General features: G+C 39.8%; 1 protein-coding gene and 1 long non-coding RNA gene across 13 annotated transcripts in view; one reads left to right on the top strand and one right to left on the bottom strand.

The window, feature by feature from the left end:
* LOC142661160 (BTB/POZ domain-containing protein kctd15) overlaps positions 1-22,869 on the bottom strand; it is a 372,733-nt gene that overhangs the window by 5,915 nt on the left and 343,949 nt on the right. For all 5 annotated transcript variants that reach the window (XM_075838456.1, XM_075838461.1, XM_075838458.1 and 2 more), the window contains 2 exons: positions 19,936-20,111; positions 8,663-8,807 (listed from right to left, as the gene is read on the bottom strand). In XM_075838456.1, coding sequence (XP_075694571.1) covers positions 8,663-8,807; positions 19,936-20,111 — 321 coding nt within the window. The remainder of the gene's footprint in view (positions 1-8,662; positions 8,808-19,935; positions 20,112-22,869) is intronic.
* Positions 1-22,869, top strand: part of LOC142661161 (uncharacterized) — a 354,813-nt gene that overhangs the window by 189,533 nt on the left and 142,411 nt on the right. The gene's annotated exons all lie outside the window — the stretch shown is intronic.

Here is a 22,869-nt window from a genome sequence, read left to right as displayed (position 1 = left end):
TATATAATGTGCCAAAACTGTAGTACATGTGACTAATAGATTGAGCATCATTGATTGAGCATTGCATTGGATTGAGAAGCAGAATATTCCCCTCTTTGGCCAGCTTTATTCCAGTCAAAGCAGAAACCCAACTGATTCCATGATATTATGCAGTTCATGTGGGACAATAGTATTACAAAACATTGACAGCCCCAGTCCTCACGGTTCTTTTCCTTTTTGGAATGAGGTTGAGTGGATGACAAGCTTCTCCCCTGCAAAACTTCTATTGAAACAGTCTTGGAGAAACGATGACAATCACTCTTAAAGGGCTTGTCCAGCCGCGTAACTTTTCTTTACAAAAAGTTTACAATGCTATAAAATAACCGAAGTAATACCCTACCAATCCCCTGCCGCTCCCATGCCAATGCTTCCCGGGTCCCCTGCCGGTCTCTGTTCTTCCTGATCCAGCGATGACATGTCGAAATGACGTGTGACCACTGCAGCCAATGACTGACCACAGTGGTGTCGACACTGTGATTGCTTCTGCGGTCAAATGTCGTGTCGATGAGCCATCATTGGAACAGGAAGAACAAAGACTGGCGGAGGGCCCGGGAAGCGTCGGGGGATTGGTAAGGTGAATATCACTACTGCTATTTTATTGCATTGTAAAAAAAAATTTAAACTTGATGTGGCTGAGCAGTGCAAAGACAGAACAATGTGTCTGTTAATCTGGCAATAGACATTGGATGAAAGTTTTGAATAATGTTGACCGTTTTGGGACAGAAATCTCAAAATTATAAGAGAGCATTCTAGGGGAGGCTGTCAGGACATGTACCCCCTTTTGTATTAGGTGCCAGTTGGGATTTGGCCAGCGTATTTAGGTGCAAGAATAAGGCAGCAAACTAAATTCTTGCCCCAGGTGAAAAAGAGCCGAGATATGACTAAACTCTAATGCGCATGGCACAGAAATTTGGAACCCATGCGAATTTAGGAGAAAAACATTAAAGGCAATAATGGTTCACCCAAAACAAGGTGTTTTCTCTTTGGCTAAATTACCCCTGGAAACACAGAAGAGGGTTCACCTGCCACACACACACCAACAGAAATTATTATTCATCTTGGAACAAACGTGAATAGGCCAGTCCAACTCGATGCAAAAATACATATTTTTTTTATATGTTGTTTTTTTTTATTATTATTATTATTATTATAAACTCCGTGAACATGTTTTTTAGAACATCTCTCTAGAACACGAAACCGGCTTCAGATGACAACACATTTCAATAATGCCCACACAACTATGGATTTGTGAATGGAAGAGATGAGTCCGATCTATACCTGACAATGAGCTGTAACTTCTAAATCCTGAAAATAGGACTGCCGCAGTTCTCAGCAGTTGTGTACAATACACCAGATTATTAACTATTATTGAGAATTAAGAACATTTTTTATGAACTTTCAGTAAATTCTTCTACCAGTTGAGTAAGAGAGAGAAATTATTTCCCATTTAAAAAATATAGAAGAAATGAGCTGGAAGCAGCTGATATCTGCAGTCCCATTCTCGTTGGTAAAAAGTCCCTGAATTTAACATACATTAAAATTCTCCGCACCTGAAAATCAAATGAACGTATACAAAAAATATAATTTTCAAAAAATTAGTCATGCTAGAAGTGAGGATTGAACTTTTTAATAGTGAATTTCCATTTACATAGTTACCGGGAGCTAATTAGCTACCGACACAGCACAGCCTCTGGCAAACGTAATTACAGTCGCCCAAGAGCCCCAATAACTTTTCGTCCCTCTTATACAAAATACCGAAAACACAGGTTTGAGATTAACTGGCACCCAGATCGATAGGCCGCATGCTGAGGACAAGCTGTTAACACTAATTTCATATGCGCCATCTCTGTCCTTTGATCCATCGTTGTCATTAAAACATTATACCTTCAAATTCAATGTGTGTAGTCCAAGAATAAGTATTAATTAAATCATACCCCTGATCCGTTTGCACCTATCCCTTCCCACCCAAAAAAAATAAAATAATTAAAAAAAAATTGGAAAGTTGGGGTTTCGTTAGGAAAGGTCAATTACATTATAGTTATTTTCTACAGAGACTTTATTAACCTACGTAAATCTAATATTTATTGATGTTTTTGTTTTCAGTAAAAAAAAAAATAGTTTTGGATCTTTACCATAGCAGAGACTTGTAGGGGTTTTTATATGCGTTAATGGGGCAAATAAACACAAAGAGGAGCGCCCCCTTTATCAGCCACAGAGGAGAGCTGCTAAAGGCCATTTTACACAGACCAATGATCGGGCGAACGAGCGCTTGTTCCCGATAACTGCTCAGAGTAAACAAGGCAGCGATCAGCCAATGAACGAGCAAATGCATATTCTATGCGACCAAAAAAAGCCTTGTAAATAGGGAATGTGTGAACGACAAGATGCATGGACACGAATAACAGCATTAACTATCAATCGTCCCCATACTACCATTGTTCGGTTTGAATAAAGCAAACGAGCGCCGATCGACATGCTGTATTGTTGATAGTTGCTCATTTAATGGGCAGAATATCTGTTTGTGGCTCACAATATGATGAATAATGTGAATTTTTTTGGGGTTTTGTTATTGGAGTATTCATCCTCAAGCAGAATTCTTGGGACAATGTGGTGGTGGGGGGGGGGGGGAAGAGTAACTAAGCAAAAGGCACCAAAAAAGTGGCATTCATGGTGTTTGCCAAATTTATTGGGTTTTAGACACTTTTTGCACCTTAAACAGTTCTGAAATGTCTGGAAAAGGAGTGTCATTCAGAGGAGTCATAAAATGCGCCTGAATTATAACCGGTGTGCGACATTTTTTGGAGCAAAATAATGATATAAAGTATGCCAGCCAAGAGCGGCATAAGGAAGAGAAAAGTGTCTTATGTCTAGCAAGAAGTGACAAATTTATTCTACAACAGTCACCACTGTGATAAATTTGGTGCATGTCTGGTCTAATTTTATCCTAAATTTAGGACAGAATGAATAAATCTGCAAAAGCCAATGGTAACTTGCTAACAGTGATGCTTTGGCAACACACTACTGTTGGGGTAATTTCCACCCTAACAGTCAATTGCGCTTTTCTTTCCTGATTTTTTTTTTTTAAACCTGATGGATTTCAAGTCCGTGAGATCCATCAGGATCTGCTAAAAAGCAGATTTATTATAACTATCATGGCTTTGGTAATACCAGAAGCAATGATGATAGTGTGAACAGAGCCTTAAAACCTACTACTGTAGTAATAACCACCATAGGTAAAGAAACATGTCCAATGGAACAGATTATATTTTTTTGTTGCAGGAGATGCACCTGTTTGTATTGGTGTTATCGGCCATACTGAGAGTCTGTTTAGTAAGACTGTCCTGTACATATGTCCTATTACTATCCTAGAAACATACAATCTTCTTGTAATAATTTGTAATACTGTATTTTACTGCACCATAGTATGAGCATCGCAATGCATGGGGCTGAGCTGCTGCAATACCGGACATAGCCCATGAACAAGAGTGGTGCTGTCTCTGGGGGGGGGGGGCCTTTTTTCCAATCTTATACAACCCCTATAATCAACCAATCAGAATTCTCAATTTCTTCTTTTGCCAATATATTAATCAGCCATTTTCTAAATGGTTGGTTTAATCACCACAACTAGTACACACAAACAACATTGTCATGTAAGCCCTTTATAATCTATATTTGGGCTGTGTCCACTCTTCTAGAAGTGCCTACATGTGGAATATATATATATATATATCTTAGATGTGATCAATAAAAGGGGAATACTGCGTGACGGAATAACGCAGGACCCACTATCACTGAACCAGTCAATGCCGCTGAAATGACAGATTTAGGTCTCAGCACAATATACAGCTGCTCTGTATACAGGATACAAAGCAGCTGTATCTCAAAAAAGTAAAAATAATTTAATAAAAAATATTTAGAAAGCTGCAAAAAACACACTGATAGAATTTTTTTAAAAAATAAAAACGTCTAAGGTGTACATAGCCTTTGACTTTCTAGTTTCGAGTGAAGCAAGGTATCAACCATTAAAATACTAAAAGTTCCATATTGAAGGCAACCTATTTCAGGCTGTATTTTTGCCAGCCTTACTACAAGTAACACATCAAAGGTTACGAGAAGCCCTAGGTTATTTTTAGAGATCATAGTAAAAACCCTGTCGTAACGCTGTCTCTTGGGCGTGAAAGGTTGAGCTGTCTACAACATTGAGGGGTATTAACAACCAACACAGCCAGATTTAAAAGTTGCTCAATTGCTGAGGCCAGGCCGTCTGCTGAATAACAGCACCTAATGGTACCATTGTTGGGATACAAGTGTTCAGCAAAAACCAGTGTGAAAATGAAAAGTACTATGCTCAGTCCTTATGGATAAAAAAAAGTCTTATCTCCCTGGAATCCTCCGTACGAGGGTCCAGGTACATGGCTAAGCTGTGCAGAATCCCAATGCCTCTATACTACAAAGCTGTAGGCACTCTGTGTGATGCCATACGATGCCTCCATGAGGCACCATACTCTTCCTTAGAAGCAGGTTGGAGAATACCTCTGTAATTCGGCATCCCATGGCATATGCCACTGAGAAAAAAAAAATCTGTGTGCCTCCTTATAAAATCAAAGGCACATGGTGGTGCAGTATGGGTCATAACCGATCCATACCATACAGATTTGTAATACGTTTGTGCGTGGGCTCTAGGTAATGAAAACTTTTGTTTAGAGTATTACCGATTTTCTGGTCATTAGGATACATTGGTAAATCGAATCTCCCATTGTATTTAATAGACTGGCGAATTCGGCAAATTGTTTTACATATCTCTAGTCACCACTGGCTAGGTTCACATGTTACAGAACCCAAAATTTTCACCAAAGATACCACAATGCATGTGAATATATATAAGATATGGATTTATAATGTGAAAAATGTGTAGATATATGGTGGAATTTTTTATTAGAAAACTGCATAAAAATAAATTCCCTATAATAAAGATATCGGAATTAAAGGGGTTTTCCGGGACTTTTATATTGATGGTCTATATTTAGGATAGAGCATCAATATCCGATTTTTGGGGGTCTGACTCCCAGCACCTCCACCAATCAGCTGACTAAAGGGGCTGCAATGACGAACGCTGCGGCCTCTTCATAGTTTACCAGGTACAGCACGGTACACATCCGCTACTTGAATGGGACCGGGCTACAGAAAACTGCAATCCCAGGCACAGCCGCTACTGATGTGTACGACGTTGTTTCTGGTAAACTATAAAGAAGACGCAGCCACATCCATCGCTGCTGCCCGTTCAGTCAGCTTATCGGTGCGGGTACCGGCAGTCAGACCCGCACTGATCTGATATTGATGCCCTATCCTGTGGATAGGCCATCAATATAAATGTACCTGCAAACCCCTTCAACCAAAATACTGTTGCCATTAAAAGGATTTACATAAATGATTGCGGATTCTCCATGAAAAACAAAATCAATCATCTATCTATCACACAACCTGAGCTTTTCTCAAGCACTAAAAACTGCTTGAGAAAGGCTCAGGTTGTGTGAGCCGAAATGTCGCACTTTTGGGGTCAATAAAGCACCCTCTCTTTTCACTATAAGCCTTTGTGAGTGCTGTCTATTTACTGCTTTTTGTCTAGAGGGACAGTGGTCAGTTCCCTAAGGCTTGCACCCCCTTTAAGCCTGTGCTGCTGGATTCTATCGATCTATCTATCTATCTATCTATCTCATATCTATCTATCTATCTATCGATCGATCGATCGATCGATCGATCTATCTGTCTCGTATGTATCTGTCTCGTATGTATCCGTCTCGTATGTATCCGTCTCGTATGTATCCGTCTCGTATGTATCTGTCTCGTATCTATCTCTCTTGCATCTATCTCTCTCGTATCCTATCTATCTATGCACAAAGATTAGAAAATGCAAATGAAATTTATACAATGATCCCGACTCTCTAAAGCCTGAGAGGTTCAAGTACAACACTTCACATATATACTGCAATTTCACACCCCTTCCCTAAGCACCACAAGTCGTACAGACGGCCCTCTCCTCTAGTTTCACCTCCCACACAATGGTGGCTTCATGTAAGCTTGGCAGAAATGAACAGGGATCTCAAATTGTTCAACACTAAATATTCCAAAACTTTTAACAACTTTCACAACTGCCGGGGTGAAACGAAACACGATTTAACCCAACGGCACTTTCTTCTATTTGATTAAACAAAGGTGAAAACTGATAAATATTCAGCAGCCCGTTGTAATGATTTCTTTAACATAAGACGCGGCTCAGGATAAGGGAGAGAAGAAAACTGCATGTGTTTTACACTCTCCAAAGTGTTTGCTAATTCGAAAAACACAAATACTATATTTATCTTCTGTATACAATTACCCAACACCCTTCTACTAAGGCCTCATGCCCACTTCAGGTGCTATTCGTTGTTTTAACTGATAGCACCCTGACAGATACATTTCAATGGGGCATGCACACTTCTGTTGTTTTAACGGAACCGTGTGGCCGTTCCGTCAAAAATAGGACAGGTCCTACTCCTGTCCGTTTTTGACGGAACAATCTCGACCTTTTCATTGATTTGGTCCGTGAAACAACGGACTGCACACGGAAGCCATCTGTGTGCGGTCCGTGTTTTACGGAACAGTCATTAGGGCTGTACAACGGCCGACGGAAGTGTGCATGCAGTGGTTGTTTTTATTTCTCCTGCAGCTGCTGCCCTTCAACAGATGGACCTGCAGCACGGGGGGTTCCATTGTATCCCACAGGATGATGACCTCCCCTCCTGAAACACTCTGTGCTTCTTTTACTATCATTCTCTATACTGCTATTCATCTCCATGCCCTTCCTCACATCAAGACTCTGCCCATGTCACAAGTAGCCCAGTCCTTACTAAGACAGGACAAATATTTGACAAATTCTCTTAGATCCCAACCGAGTTCTGATGTTTTTAAGAAAGAGAAGACACGGAGTGGCAGCCACACACAGCCGAAACCACAGCACCCCGAGTAGGAAATGGCCACATAATTTTCTAGGATAAAACTGTGGTGTTATCAGAAAAATTGTGTGGCCGTTCGCCACCACATGTGGGCGTGGTTTTGGCCTTGCGCGGCTACCGCTCTGTGTATTGTCAACGTAGCTGTCTGGATTCTGATTCTTAAAGGGGCATAGGATGCAACATATCTGCAACCACAGTTGCAAATATTGTTCATATGCATTGAACATGAGAGCAATAGGGTCCCTCACACATTTCTCTTGAAAGGCCCATGGCGATCTTGGTAAACATGCTCTATGTGTGTCAAACCAGCTGGCTGTACAGCTGAGGTATACTTTTTTTTTTTCCCTTTTAACTGTATAATATCATACAAGTTTTTTTGCGGTGCCAAGTAATGTAGCGGGCTGCTCATGAGTACCTTCTAAAAACGTATATGAAGACGTACGACTCTTCAAAACCTATAGTAACTTTTGATATGTCTGGCCCAAAGATAATGTTAACAGAGCCTAAAATAAAGAAGCAGTAAATTTGTCTCCCTCTTCTGTTCTTTTTAATTTATAATCTATTCAGATACAAGGAAAAGAGATGAATGCCATGTAAAGCATACACTGAGATTTTGAAGTATGTATAATACACATTTCTATGGGATATAATACACCTGGGAAGAGAAAGTGATGTATCTCGCCCTGAAATTAACCATGGCCCCCCCTGCTCAAATAAAGTACAACATTTATATAGTCACATCTAGACAGATGGCATAAGAATCACTGCACAACCGATAGGGGCAAGCTGAAACTGCCCTGGGCACCACCAACACAGTGATGTCACATAATGTTAGTTTTTTAACCAATCATCTTCATACAGGAATCCAACTCTCTGCCGGCCATCTGGTGTGGAACCCATGGCCCTCTAGGCTGCTTGACCTCAGGCACTTCCCAGCCACCATATCACCCAGTTCTCACTTGTCAACCAGTAACCACAATTGCCGTGCTAGACAAACCTGCAGAATAAAAAATGTTTACAGGACCATAAATAACCACTCTGAAGATTCAGAAGGTAAAACCGATCACTAGGTAGCGGCCAGCAGTTATCACTCCTGTCATCTCAGCAGTGCTAACTACTGTGCAGATGGGAGAAGAGGGCCAGATAGCAGACACTTGCAAAAGAAAGGGGTGTTACGGCAATAGGGCATTAAAATTTCAATATGGCCATATTAACTACCCCCCGGGAGCAGACAGGAGTGTTAATTACTCCCAAGCAGTGTCTTTCAGCCATTCCCTATACACATTCAATCATTGGCTAAATCCAACAGAAACCGTGGGATCCACTAACAGGCATCTAATGTATGAGGATGGCTTTGGATAAACCTATAGCTGGCCAGTGCATTGCAAAATTTAATGAGCTAACTAACTTATAAGGCGATCATCAATACAAAAGAGTGTCTGCTCGGCCACTATACCTTTGATTCCATTTGCCGGATCCCCACTTATCTGATAATAAACATCTGTTTGACACATCATAGGTATTTTGTCAGGAAATTCACATAGAGACATATAAAGACAGATAACACATAGAGACCTATAAATGTGTTATTTCAAATTTTTATAAAGATAGAATTTTCATCTGCATCCTACCTTAAAATCTTCAGGAAGCAGCAACTTTGAGGTTCGTAGAAAACTTAAGATATAGCGGAAAATTTCCCCATCCCGGTCGATGAAGTAATGCTGTTTTAAACTGTCCAGGACGATGGGTTCTGTACCATTAAACAAACGACTTATTCTGAAGAGCAAAGAAAAAGAAATACATTTTGATACAATGGCCACTCAGATTTCACTCATTTTCTTTATCTAATTTATTTTAAATTGGAAAATTGTCTTTATTTTGATTTTTTTTTCTTTTCAACAATATTTACAAACCTCTAATGGTACAGGAGATGTACCTTTGTAACCTTACGGTTTGTTTTTTACTTAGGCTTTGTTCACATCAGCGTTGCGGCTACCGTTTATAAACAACGCTGTGCTGGCTGGATCTTTCGCACAATTTTGCTGAGGTGTCTGTCTTTTTAACGGAAAAATAAAGCTGCATGAAGCGTTCTTTTCTTTGTATCATGTGACGGAATCTGTGATGGAGGCTTCAACGCAAATGTGGACAAATCCTAATAATGGAAGCTAATTTAGCAACATCTCTTGTTTGTAAACATGATTTTACAGAGCATAAAACAGACAAGACAGGTAAACATAAGGTCCTTAGGCTCTGTACACATTATGTTTTGGCCCTACGTTTAGCATGTATGTTGGGTAATCTCCTGAGGTACACTCTAAACGTGTCCATAGGGCTCCATTAGTCCAATGGAGGCAAAAAGACTTTTGCCCTCTGTTGGGCTGGTATTTGACAGTAAACTTTTTTTGGGGAAGGATGGAATAGTGTAGTAGACCACACTTTTCCATCCCGAAAGATCCCGCAGAAAAAAGTATACCGCGTGGTATACTTTTTCTTAACTTAGGAGTCTATGGGTTGCGTACGCCACAGTATGTCGTACCTCACAGGTATAATTTTAACACATGCGCCATGGGCTTTTCAATATCTTTTCATTACATATATGTTAAGCGGATATCATTATAATCTATGGGCAATGTATGTATTAAACGGATTCCTAAAATTGGAATCCATCACCCATAATGATAATGGTATAGGTTTAACGTATTTGTCATGAAAAGTGTCATGAGCGTTCATGACTTATACGTTTGATATATACTGTATGGTGATGGATGCCACTATTAAGGCATCTGTCACAGTCTACGTTTAATGTATATGTCAGGTGCTTTTCCCAGCGTATACGTTAAAGGGGTTTTCCCATTAGGGACATTTCTGGCATATCCACAGGATATGTCATAAATGTCAGATAGATGCGGGTCCCACCTCTGGGACCCGCACCTATCTCTCTAACGGTGTCCCCTAAACCTCGTCCTACATCTCTGTGCTCCGGCTGACTTGTGTGATTTCCAACCATGAAGAAGAAAAACGCATGGCTTGGTGAGCTTACGCTATTTCTGTAACTACCATTCAGTTCTAAAGGACTTACGGAAACAGCGTAGCTCAGCGAGCTACGTTGTTTACTTCTTCATGGTTGGGAATCACTCGAGTCAGCCGGAGCACAGAGAGGTAGACTGGGGTTTAGGGGGCCCCGTTCTAAAGATAGGTGCGGGTCCCAGAGGTGGGACTCGCATCTATCTAAGATTTATGGCATATCCTGTGGATATGCCATAAATGTCCCTGATGGGAAAACCGCTTTAAACGCTATGTACACCTCATGGAAGGAATTTTTTTTAAAAAAAATTATTATTATTAAATCAATGTGTTATTAAGCAATTTTCAAATTGACTTTTGTATAAATGTATTCATTTTTTTAACTTTTTTTTAGATACAGCTTCTTTGTATCCTGTATGCACAGAAGCTGTATCGTTCTCTCTCAGCCGAATTCATCAATTCAGCTGAACTTACAGCTCGGCTGAGAGTGGGTCTTGCGTGTCTTTGACTTCATAACTGAACTGACCGAATCGGCTGAGAGAACGTTACAGCTTCTATGTATACAGTATACATATAAGCTGTATAATAAAAAGTAAAACAATTTTTAATAAATCAATTTGAAAATTGCTTAAAAACACATAACAGATTGATTGATTTAATAAAAAAATAACATTTCTTCCAAAGGTGTACATGGCCTTTCAATGTCGGTCAAAAATGTGATGTGCACAAAGCCGTAAAGGGTTGTCTGCATAAGACAGCCCCTTTACATTTGGTTTTTAGGGCATATGAATGTAATAGAGGGGCTTCCGCACTTGGCAGCTCCTCTATTATCCAGAGAAGCAGATAGCTGCAACAAAGAACATCTCTCCCTCACGAGGAACCATATCACCCATTGATTTCAAAGGCCACTGTGTAGGAGAAACGAAAACTCATCAGCAACTTCCATAGATATATAACAGTTAATCAGCACATTGTCATGGCGGTGTGGTCATGGCCTTTAAAATATTATTCTTGTATATACGGGGCAGTGTTTTAGTATTTTTTTCTTGTACATAGGTGGCAGTATTATAGAAGATATATTCTTCTATATAGGGGGCAGTATTATAGTAGTTATATTCTTGTATATAGGAGCAGTATTATAGCAGTTATATTCTTGTATATAGAAGCAGTATTATAGTAGTTATATTCTTGTATATAGGGGGCAGTATTATAGCAGTTATATTCTTGTATATAGAGGGCAGTATTATAGTAGTTATATTCTTGTATATAGGAGGCAATAATATAGTAGTTATATTCTTGTATATAGGAGGCATTATTATAGTAGTTATATTCTTGTATATAGGAGGCAATATTATAGTAGTTATATTCTTGTATATAGGAGGCATTATTATAGTAGTTATATTCTTGTATATAGGAGGCAATATTATAGTAGTTATATTCTTGTATATAGAGGGCAGTATTATAGGAGTTATATTCTTGTATATAGGGGACAGTATTATAGTAGTTATATTCTTGTATATAGGAGCAGTATTATAGTAGTTATATTCTTGTATGTAGGGAGCAGTATTATAGTAGTTATATTCTTGTACATAGGAGGCAGTATTATAGTAGTTATATTCTTGTATATAGGAGGCAGTATTATAGTAGTTATATTCTTGTATATAGGTGCAGTATTATAGTAGTTATATTCTTGTATATAGGAGCAGTATTATAGTAGTTATATTCTTGTATATAGGAGCAGTATTATAGTAGTTATATTCTTGTATATAGGGGCAGTATTATAGTAGTTATATTCTTGTACATAGGGGACAGTGTTATAGTAGTTATATTCTTGTACATAGGGGCAGTATTATACTAGTTATATTCTTGTATATAGGGGCAGTATTATAATAGTTATATTCTTGTATATAGGGGCAGTATTATAGTAGTTATATTCTTGTATATAGGAGGCAGTATTATAGTAGTTATATTCTTGTATATAGGGGCAGTATTATAGTAGTTATATTCTTGTACGTAGGAGCAGTATTATAATAGTTATATTCTTGTATATAGGGGGCAGTATTATAGTAGTTATATTCTTGTATTAAGGGGGCAGTATTATAGTAGTCATATTCTTTTACGTAGGGGGCAGTATTATAGTAGTTATATTCTTGTACATACTGTAAAGGATCTGCCAGGCACTGCGGGGTTAACTCCCAGAACTAATCAGTCAGCACCTGAGAATACATCCCTGAGACTGACTCCTGCTTCCACCATTCAGGCTGGCAGGCTTAGGAGTGGGAGAGCCTATCGTAACCTGGCCAGACTCAGCTAGCTCCCGCCCTCGGTCTATTTAAGCCTGCACTTCCTGTCCCTCGGTGCTTGTTATTGCTTTTGTTTCCTTCCTTGTGGTTCCTGGCCCAGCTACAGCTCCTGCTATTTTTGATCCTGCTCCATACCGACCCTGGCTTACCGACTACTCTTCTGCTTTTCGTTTTGTACCTCGCACACTCCTGGCTTGACTCGGCTCGTTCACCACTCTGGTTGCTCACGGTGTTGCCGTGGGCAACGGCCCCTTTTCCTTGCTTGTGTTCCTTGTATGTTTGTCGTGTTTGTCGTGCACTTACTTAGCGCAGGGACCGCCGCCCAGTTGTACCCCGTCGCCTAGGGCGGGTCGTTGCAAGTAGGCAGGGACAGAGTGGCGGGTAGATTAGGGCTCACTTGTCCGTCTCCCTACCCCCTGCCGTTACACATACGGGGCAGTATTATAGTAGTTATATTCTTGTATATAGGGGCAGTATTATAGTAGTTATATTCTTGTATTAAGGGGGCAGTATTATAGTAGTTATATTCTTGTATATAGGGGGGCAGTATTATAGTACTTATATTCTTGTACATAGGGGGCAGTATTATAGTAGTTATATTCTTGTACATAGGGGGCAGCTTTGTAGTAGTTATATTCTTGTACATAGGGCAGTATTATACTAGTTATATTCTTGTATATAGGGGCAGTATTATAATAGTTATATTCTTGTATATAGGGGCAGTATTATAGTAGTTATATTCTTGTATATAGGAGGCAGTATTATAGTAGTTATATTCTTGTATATAGGGGCAGTATTATAGTAGTTATATTCTTGTACGTAGGAGCAGTATTATAATAGTTATATTCTTGTATATAGGGGGCAGTATTATAGTAGTTATATTCTTGTATTAAGGGGGCAGTATTATAGTAGTCATATTCTTTTACGTAGGGGGCAGTATTATAGTAGTTATATTCTTGTACATACGGGGCAGTATTATAGTAGTTATATTCTTGTATATAGGGGCAGTATTATAGTAGTTATATTCTTGTATTAAGGGGGCAGTATTATAGTAGTTATATTCTTGTATATAGGGGGGCAGTATTATAGTACTTATATTCTTGTACATAGGGGGCAGTATTATAGTAGTTATATTCTTGTACATAGGGGGCAGCTTTGTAGTAGTTATATTCTTGTACATAGGGCAGTATTATTGTAGTTATAGTCTTGTGATATTATTGAAGAGTGGAATTGCCCTTTCAAATGTGATAAATGCAGAGCAGATACAAAAGGTTTACAGACAGAAAAATGTAATGTGAGACATTTGTATACAGGTAATACAGGTTATAAAATATATAATGACCCTTAATGGTCACATTTCCAGGTCCTCTATCAATCTCCCGGTCAGTCATTACTTCATAGTAATCGTATTGAGTTGTAAGGCACAGAGCAGCAGGAGTTGCATCTTTCACGTCACTCATTTGAGTATTAAGCAGTGAAGCCCCTGATTTCTGATGATAATTTTAGCACTGTAGAGAGGTCTCCCTCCCCTCCCCCCTCTCGTGTGCAGATTTTCTCTACACATGATACACATGTTACAGCTGTAACACTAGGTCAATAGCCTCTGGCTCTGAATCTCATCGGGCCTTGGGCAATCTGCTGCCCGTGTTTTCTATAGACCCAGTGAGCAGAGTATAAAGTATTCATCTCTGAACATTCAGTATGAGATTCACAGGGACAGGCCAACTCTATGACATCCTGATATGTGAACATGGTAATGAGGATGTCACCCTGCACCTACCCATCCTACACCATAATCTATACAGTCTGTGTGATTAGATGGCAATGTCACCTATCACATTTCCAAATGTGAAACAGGCTCCATATCCACAGTTAGATCAACAATTTTAGAATTTGTGAGAATACTGTGTGTATGGCTTCCAATCTACGGTCAGAAATTTGAACAGGGTTTAATGATAATCAGCTAAGAATTTCCTATGTCTGGAATATGATAGTCCATATTAATCTAACCTCTATGAATGTCTTGTGCCCCTATAGGCTGCACTGTGGATATGCCTACCTATACAACCGCCCAATTCTGAGGCTGAATTCTGACATACAATAAATAAAGTTTAATGGGTTCTCCTCCTAAACTTTTACTAATGGTGATAAGGAAAGCAGACTGAAATTAGGAATGACATGGTGTGACTACACAGGGTTTGTTCGTAGTCTGTAACCTTGGAAACACATAGGTCTTCTTAAGTGCTAAGGCTACAAAACAGTAGATTTTTAATGAAGACTATTTGAAGACTAAGTTGCTTAATTTTTTATATTGTTGATGTACTTTTTAAGCTGAACTATCTAATAGGACTTACTCATGCACATGGCCGTATTACAGATCTGATTCAATACGGAACCCATAGAAATCTATAGACCCATACTGTACCTCTGTGCGCCTTTGATATCTCAAAATTTGTGGCATGTTTTATTGTATGTCGTATTACGAAGGTATTCTCCCCAAGAAGCAGGAGAATGCGGTGCCATATGGAGGCGCCATACGGAGTGACTACAGCTCCATAGTACAGAACTGTAGGGACTCAATGTGCATGAGGCCTAAATCACAGCTGGACAAATCCCAGGAGCCAAGTAGCCATCAAGCTTTTGGATTTGTTTTCTGTTGATGTCTGAAAAAGTTCTATTGTCTGGCCACTAAGAAATTAAAATTGGCTCCAGGCTCCTAAAGGATATAAAGCTTGGCCTATCCTTGACCTATATGATAAGCCTAATGTTTAGATGGGCCAATTATTGGGCAAACGAGCCTTCATATGAACACTAATTTCTGATCACTGCCATAGATGAACGAGGAAGCGCTCCTTTGTCGGCTAATCATATCGTTAATGCAGCATTAAATATTATCGTTGTCCGCAGCAAATCTCCCTGTGTAATCAGGTAGATGTGCTGCCGAAATAATGAAAATATATGGGATGAACAATCATAGGAACGATCGCTCATCCCCACACATAACCAAGCATTGCTCATTGTGAACGGAGCAAACGAGCGCTGATTAAAGAGATGTCTCGTTGATCGGCGCTTGTTTACATGGCCCTGATCAGGCCGTGTAATGGGACCCTTGGTCCATAGGGGATAAATACAATTAGTGGTTGCAGATGCACAAACTAACTTCCGTTATTGATGCCCTAAAAAGAAGGCGCCATTCCTGCAAATACTCAGTAATCCTGCAATGCTCTCCTTGGTTTTCCGCTGTGGTTATCTGTTGAACACTATTAAAGGGGTATTCCCAGAATCACAGGATAGGTGATAATTGTTTGATCGCTGGGATCCTCAGCGATCGTGAAAATGGGGTCCCAAACATGCTGTTTTTCCTTACTGCTTAATTGCAGTAAGGAGGACATTGAATAAAGCGCCGGTTTTACTTTTATTTCAAGTATATGGGAATGACAGAAACAGCTAGGAAAACTGCTCGGCTGTTTTCATCAGTCCCATAGACATTGAATAGAGCGATGGGCACATGGTCGATCAATGCTACGTTCAACCTCCTTCTCACTGCAAGAGTAGGGGTTCGGGACCCCAGCGATCCTTATAATTCTCAATTCTGGAACAACCCCCTTAAGGGTTTTTGCTTGAAGCAAAATACAGAAGGCGATGTTGAGCAGAGAAGGTTGGAGCTTTCACAAATTTCTCAAGGCCTTTGCCTTTTTCCCCTCACATAAATACACTGACTGGGTCATCAGACCTGAGAAGTGCAGCAGCAATCTAATTTTTCATACTTTTTCTAATATATATCTTCCTAAAATTAATATTTAACTCAACAAGGAAGCAAGCAAGAGAGTCCGGGGGAGGAATAATTACCTCTTAGTATCAGGAATGCCTGAAGGACTTTGTGCAGAAGACAAGATTTTAAAGGCTGGAGGATGTCGGTGGTTGCAAAGTTTCATAAAACAGTGCTAAGGTTTATATAAAAGATATATTACACCTATTCTGGGAAAAAAAGGATAAAGGATGACTATTTTAAAGGGCCACTAACACGTTGGCCCTTTATTTGATTTGTATTCAGGAAAGTTAAAGTGGTATACCTACTTCGGACATTTTATGGCATTAGACCACAAATGTCTGATAGTTTAGGGTCCCGGAGGTGGAGGTAGGTCTACGGACTCTCATAGACATCAATGGAGAGAGCCACTCACATGCGTGGTCATTTCTTCACCTTATCTCCTCCAATATGCAGCCACTGCTGGACCCATCTCTCCCCTGGTGGCCAAAGGGAGTGATGGGTCCCCAGTTTTCACTATAGGTGGGAGTCCTATCAGAGATTCATGGTAAATTCTGCAGATATGCCAGAAATGTCTGAAGTAGGAATAGCCCTTTAAAAAAAAAAAAAAAGTGATCCCTTAAAACAAAACTAAGAAATTTCTATTACTTGAGTCCTGCTTCTCTGTCAAGTTGCTGCACATGCTATTCAGCTGTTCCTTAGTTACACCTTAGGAAAAACTGGGTGACAACCAATATGGCTGCCATCACATCTCCTACAGGGATTGCACTCAGCGTTTCCAGACTCCATATTGAAAAACCTTACTAGTTATACAGACACATGTCCTTTGCTCCTAAATAATGAATAAGGAGGCAGATTTGTTTGTTTTGCAAAATAAATGTTAAAAATGTCCTCCTACTTCCCCGTACTGATGCTCATGTATTATTAACATTTAGCTTTTAAGTAAACACTCCCCTGAAATAGAAACACGTGTCATTGAACCAACCCAGTAGGGAGGTTAGAACGCGCTATCCCTTTAATTGCAGGTCAAAGTTATGAACACAGTACCTGTAATTAGGACCGGATCATCAATTGACTTAGGAAACTGGTTTCTGCCTCTCCCTAACGAGAGTACAATTGTTACCCGGCTCGGCGCAGTCAGCAGTGATTTGTAAACATATAGAGACGCTTGCGTAACCGTCATCATCACAGATTGACTGGAGCTACATGAAAAGCAGTGTCAGGGTGACGACATTGAAAGAGCAAGAAACACTAAATAAAAGTTCTTGAAGTTCTTGCTTCTTCTAAGCCATTTCCCACTCAGCGGAAAATCTACATAGTCATGTAGTGATACACACTACCTTTCAGGGATCCGGGAAAGCTGTGTGGCAACCTTTACGGGAGCTGTATTGGTAAGAGCCAATTCAATACAATCTGCGTCAGAGTGTCTGGGCATGAAGTAAAGGAGTGTAAGGGGTTGTCCACATATAACGGAATTGCTGCAGAAAATTTCTACAGCGATTCCGCAGAAACTAGCAGAAATTAATGCATAATTTCCTGCGGGTTTTACTGCAGAAAATGGTGCGGAATTTGTTGCGTTTTTCTCAATGCTGGGAGATGGTGACATCTGTGAAAAACGCAGCAATTCGGTCCACTTTCCGCAGCAGGAATTGACATGCTGCAGTACAAAATATACGCACCGCAGGTGAATTTTTGTTCCGAAACTTTACGCAGCGTGTGGATGAGATTTGTTAAATCTCACCCGCTTAGCTACTACTGTATTCTGCTGCGTATTTTCCATCCGCAATTCCGGACGGAAAACACGCAGCAATTCCGCTACGCGTGGACAAGCCCTAACATAGACTCCTGCAATCATCCTAATCTTGGATCAGAGGTAGAATCAGGATCGGATGTATATTCGACAGCTTCACCTCATTCCAATTTTAGCCTTTATAGGAGCATTTAAAGGGACTGTTTCAGGATGACAACCTCTTTCAATATGTCCTATGGATGTCATAGAGGTGGGTCCCATGCTTGGCGTTCCCCTCTAGTAGCCAAAGTTGGGAGCAGCCCTGGCTCTGGCTTGTTGCCCTGTCTAACTACAACCCCCAGCAAGGCCTGACCGCCGCAGGCTATTGGGGAGGGAGTTGTAGTTTTGCGACAACTAGACGGCCACAGGTTGGACACTACTACTATAAAGCTTTCATATAGTTGCAAATCAAGAGGCACGCCATAGCGCGGACAGCGCAATTCTCACAACTCAGTGAAAGGGGTTGTAATGTCTGCAAGTCTCGCCAAACATCTGGCAATGAAGTTATGTTCCTAATTACCATGCAGAAAGTATGCTGCATACACTGAACTGCGATCTCCTCCAGGGCTGCTGCGGATTTTCCTCTATATTATTTTTGTTGTTTTTCGGGATCCCAAGGTAAAACAAAAAAAAAAAACCAGCGTCTAAGTCTGACCTTGCTTAATGGAAAAAAATGGTTACAGTTTAACTAGAAGGAATGTTATTCAAAGAACCCAATTACAACCAGTGAGTAACCTGGCCGGGCCGTATCTTAATAAGTTTGTGTACAGGCGTGTCAGACATAACCGGAAAACACAGCAAAGTCACCCTCCTGTCTCCACTGCCATAATCTGAAATGCTGCTAATTAGAAAACTAATTGGAAGCAAAGAGCTAATGAAAAAAGCCTGTGTACGGTCATACAGATGTGATTCAGGAGGAGGGGGGGGGGGTGTTAGGCATGACTTGCGGGTTAAAAGTTTTGGAGACTGGCCAGGGACCTACTACTATGGGTTCCCCAGCAGGGGACACTACATGTTATTTTAGGCAATGGATATGTTGGCTGTAGTGTTCTTCAATGGCATGAATCATAAGTGCAGAAAATTCCCTGCTTCTATGAACATTTCTTCATCTCTCGTATGCGAGAACTTCCAGAAGCATTTACATACAGAGGTGTGATTGACATTACAGGCTTTTTTTAAGCTGCTGACTTTAGGTGTAGTGGCCCTTTAACTCGCTTAACTTCTATTTCCTATACAGTGGAAGTCATAATTAGCCAATGGAATTGATTTCTGTGCCCCACGTTAACGCTGCAAAATGATTCACATAACAAAGCCGTCTTCGTACCATTCATTTTACATATATATTTTGCTCAAAAGTCTCTTTAAATCTGTTTAAATGCCTGGAAAATATTAATAATTTTCACTGAAATTTAAGACTGAAATTTAACGAAGAAAAATCGTAGATTATTTGCATCGCTTCAAATTTGTACGAATGGAGAGAATTCTGTAAAAGAAAATTATAATTTATTATGAAGTCAAATGGCCTCATCACCTGACTGTGTGTGGTAGCTTGCGAAAATGGGCCGGTGAGCCAAACAGGGACTGATGCGAGTCCAGTATGTGAGGCCCAGCATGATCAGCGTCCGTCCGTTGTGAGTACAAGGTGCTGCAGAATAGGTCTATGATATGGAGGCAGCAGAGCTGAGTTTTAGACATGGTTTGTGCATAAATGTCCATGTAAAAGCACAGATATCACATCGGCTTTGCTACATCAGTATATCATATATAAAGAATTCCTAAAGACTACAGAAACAAACATCATTTTTTCTTCTTGATGTAAAGATATCCAACCCCCCAAACTCTCTAATGGTGCTTTAAAATCCTTTGGGGGAGTCAATGGATATAGAGCAAGTAGATGACATATTCCACTGTCTGGGAGTTAAAGGAGGACAAAGAGTGATACTAAGAGAACAGTCTGATCTTGGCACAATGGAATATTATCATTAATTTAAACATGCAAATGAAGAGATCTGCCCTTACCTTGAGTCTGGATACTTGGTCAGGGTGGCCAGGCTGCTCGTGTACATGTGTCCCCCTACGTCGATATGCACAGGTGCATTGGATTTGGTGAGCTGAGCTGGTAGAGGTATTCCTTGAGAAGCCAAAGGAGAGACCGGTGAGCGGGTGAGAGACAGACGGGACATGCTGCTTTCCTCCTTGATAGCAAAGGCAAAAAAAAAAGTCCTCCTTCAGTACAATCACTATTATGTTATTGATGTGATCACAGATCTAATCAGATCATTCCTGCATCCTCCTGATCATACATCTAGCTTACAAATTACAACCACGGACGCAATTAAACGTATTTGCATCGTTTTTTTAAATACCAGAGGGTAGGTGGAATATGCTTATTAGCAATAAGAAATCAGGAACGTTTTTTTTTTTTTTTCTCCTTCTTCTTCTTCTTCTTCCTTTCCAAGGTGTCAGCCTCAAGGGGCACAAAACAAACTGCAAAATTCTAATTAGAGGTCGTGGGCTTATGTGTTAGATGTGAAATATCCCCTGACAAACGAAGAACCAATTTGTGAATTGAGATTCAGGGGTTTTTTGCAAGTGCGTCTCAATAACAAGACACCTCTAAATTAGTGACTTCCTTGGTACCCGAGGCATTTATTTTATACACCGGGGTACATTTCATATCCATTCACCTACTGTAACATCTCGCAGCCTTTACCTACTGTACCTGGGCACAACATGAAAACAACGCCAAGCTAAGTACGACATTACAATTTGGAGGAGAAAAGTTGGAGGAAAGTATTGAGAATGTTTGATGAATCTACCTGCCAGCGCCAATTGGCAGAGGTTAATACTAAGAAAACCCAAGACTCCAGTCCTTTGATGTATGCATAAAAATGTAAATTGTTACCAGCTGCTTGATTTAAAGTACAAGACACTAAAGTTATCCGTGACCTGTATATAGTATGAAAAGGTTAACCCTTGGAGAGATAGGGTGTTACCAGTTACAGTATATAGATGAAGCATAGCTGAATTTGTCAATTAACTGTTTCTTTTACGCACAATGAGTAAAACACAGTAGGTTTAACTGTGATCCTATGGAAAACCTCAGATAACACATCGTGATATCAGGATAAGCTGTACCATATGACAAACTCAGCTCTACTATACTTGAGGGTATATGACACATGATCAATATATTTATACAGCATTGATATTTTAGATTGCGCTAACAATACTAGCTTGAGTGAAAGCTTCTCTGGTTAGGGACACCTTTAAACTTCCTTTCATATATTTTTGACCTATTGTGACCTCCTAAAATTACAATAAGAAATTGCTATTTAAATTAAGAGGTGATCAATGAAAATGTGCACACTCTGTCAATAATAAATAAATGGATTGACAGATGGATATACTAATTGACTGCTAAACTGGCCTCTGCTACATCTGCATATACATTCAATAGGGCTCTACTACATCTGTATAAACTCTCAAAAGCATCTTATTACATTCATTGTACAGTCTTATCAACTTGGAGCCTCATTGAGCCCACTTTAAATCTTCACACCGCTAACAAAAAATGGGGAACAATTTTATTAAAAATTCTTGTTTTGGCAGCTGCACATTTTATTGCAATTGCGCCATATTTGCAGAAATGGCGAATAGACTACGTGAACTTGAAACAAGTACTATACATTGACACCTACCCATACACACTCATTCATTGGGGTACAAGACACAATGAGCAGCAGTAACATGAAAAGCAATGACAGAAATGTTGCAGCAGGTAGGACAGGTGTGTGGACATTTCCATCTATAGTAACTTTGTGTATAATAATGTAAAATCACCAAATAAATGAAATAGCGCATCTTTTACATGGGACGACAGATCTGATCTACTGATAGTTTGCCAAAGGAATTTTGGGATAGAAAATGTTGCACGAGCTTCGTGAATGAGACACACTTCTGCACCATTTTGTACAACGGCAACGTGCAGAAAACTGTTTGGCAAGTTTAGACTGGCAAAATGTTATATAGTTATAGCGCACGTTTTTCATTTTATGCCCCCTCTTACTCCAAAATATTAGCTGCACCTATTTTTTAATACATGACCCCTAGTATGTAGGTTCCGAGAAGCGTTTCAGTGCTGTACCTGTTACAGGTGTTTCCTATATACACAGGGAGGGGTGAGGACATATATTAAAGAGGCCAGTAAGTGGCATCACCATCCAACATCTCTCTCATCAGTTGTAGTGTTATTTTTGTTATCCTTAAACATTTCAAATACAGTTGTAGCAGAGCTGAATATGTTATTTCATTGTTGCTTTTGGGAACTTTGTTAGGATAATGTACTAGGTCTCTCTACAGTCCCTTGTGGAATAATACCTTGTGATATAGAAGTAAGTGCGTATATTGAGAAAATCAGCTCTGCTACATCTGCACTTTCCTGTTAAAGTTGTAAGGTCACGGTACATACAACTATGTAGTTTAGTGTGCTGTGTCCTGCTAAATACAAATGAATATTTCAAATGGTATGTGATATGATGTGTTTCCTAGTCACTTATATTTTACACACAATAATTGGCAGTAGTGTGTAATAAGATCAATATGGACTACAGTGTGAAATAAAATACTCAAAGTCCAGACACAATAGCAGCAGCCGCAGGGCTTTTGTGTGTCACATTATTACCCAGTGGATACACACTCGCTATGTAATGTGAGATGAGATACAGTGTTATAGTTACGCAGTCATTTATTCACTGAAAATATATAGTTTATCGAGAAGTGCATACATACTGATGTAGCAGAGCTGAGTTTAACTGACAAACAATGCAGCTTCCAAATGTTAAAGTTATTCTGTAGGTTAGCCTGCAGTCCTATGTAAAATCTCAGATTACACATCATGACGATACCAAATGACATAATCTGCTTTGCAGAATCTGATATCCCACATATATG

This window comes from Rhinoderma darwinii, chromosome 9 (assembly GCF_050947455.1).
Source record: "Rhinoderma darwinii isolate aRhiDar2 chromosome 9, aRhiDar2.hap1, whole genome shotgun sequence".
Classification (NCBI taxonomy): Eukaryota; Metazoa; Chordata; class Amphibia; order Anura; family Rhinodermatidae; genus Rhinoderma; species Rhinoderma darwinii.
Note: the sequence above shows the minus strand (reverse complement) of the source record. Positions and strands in the feature narration are given on the sequence as shown.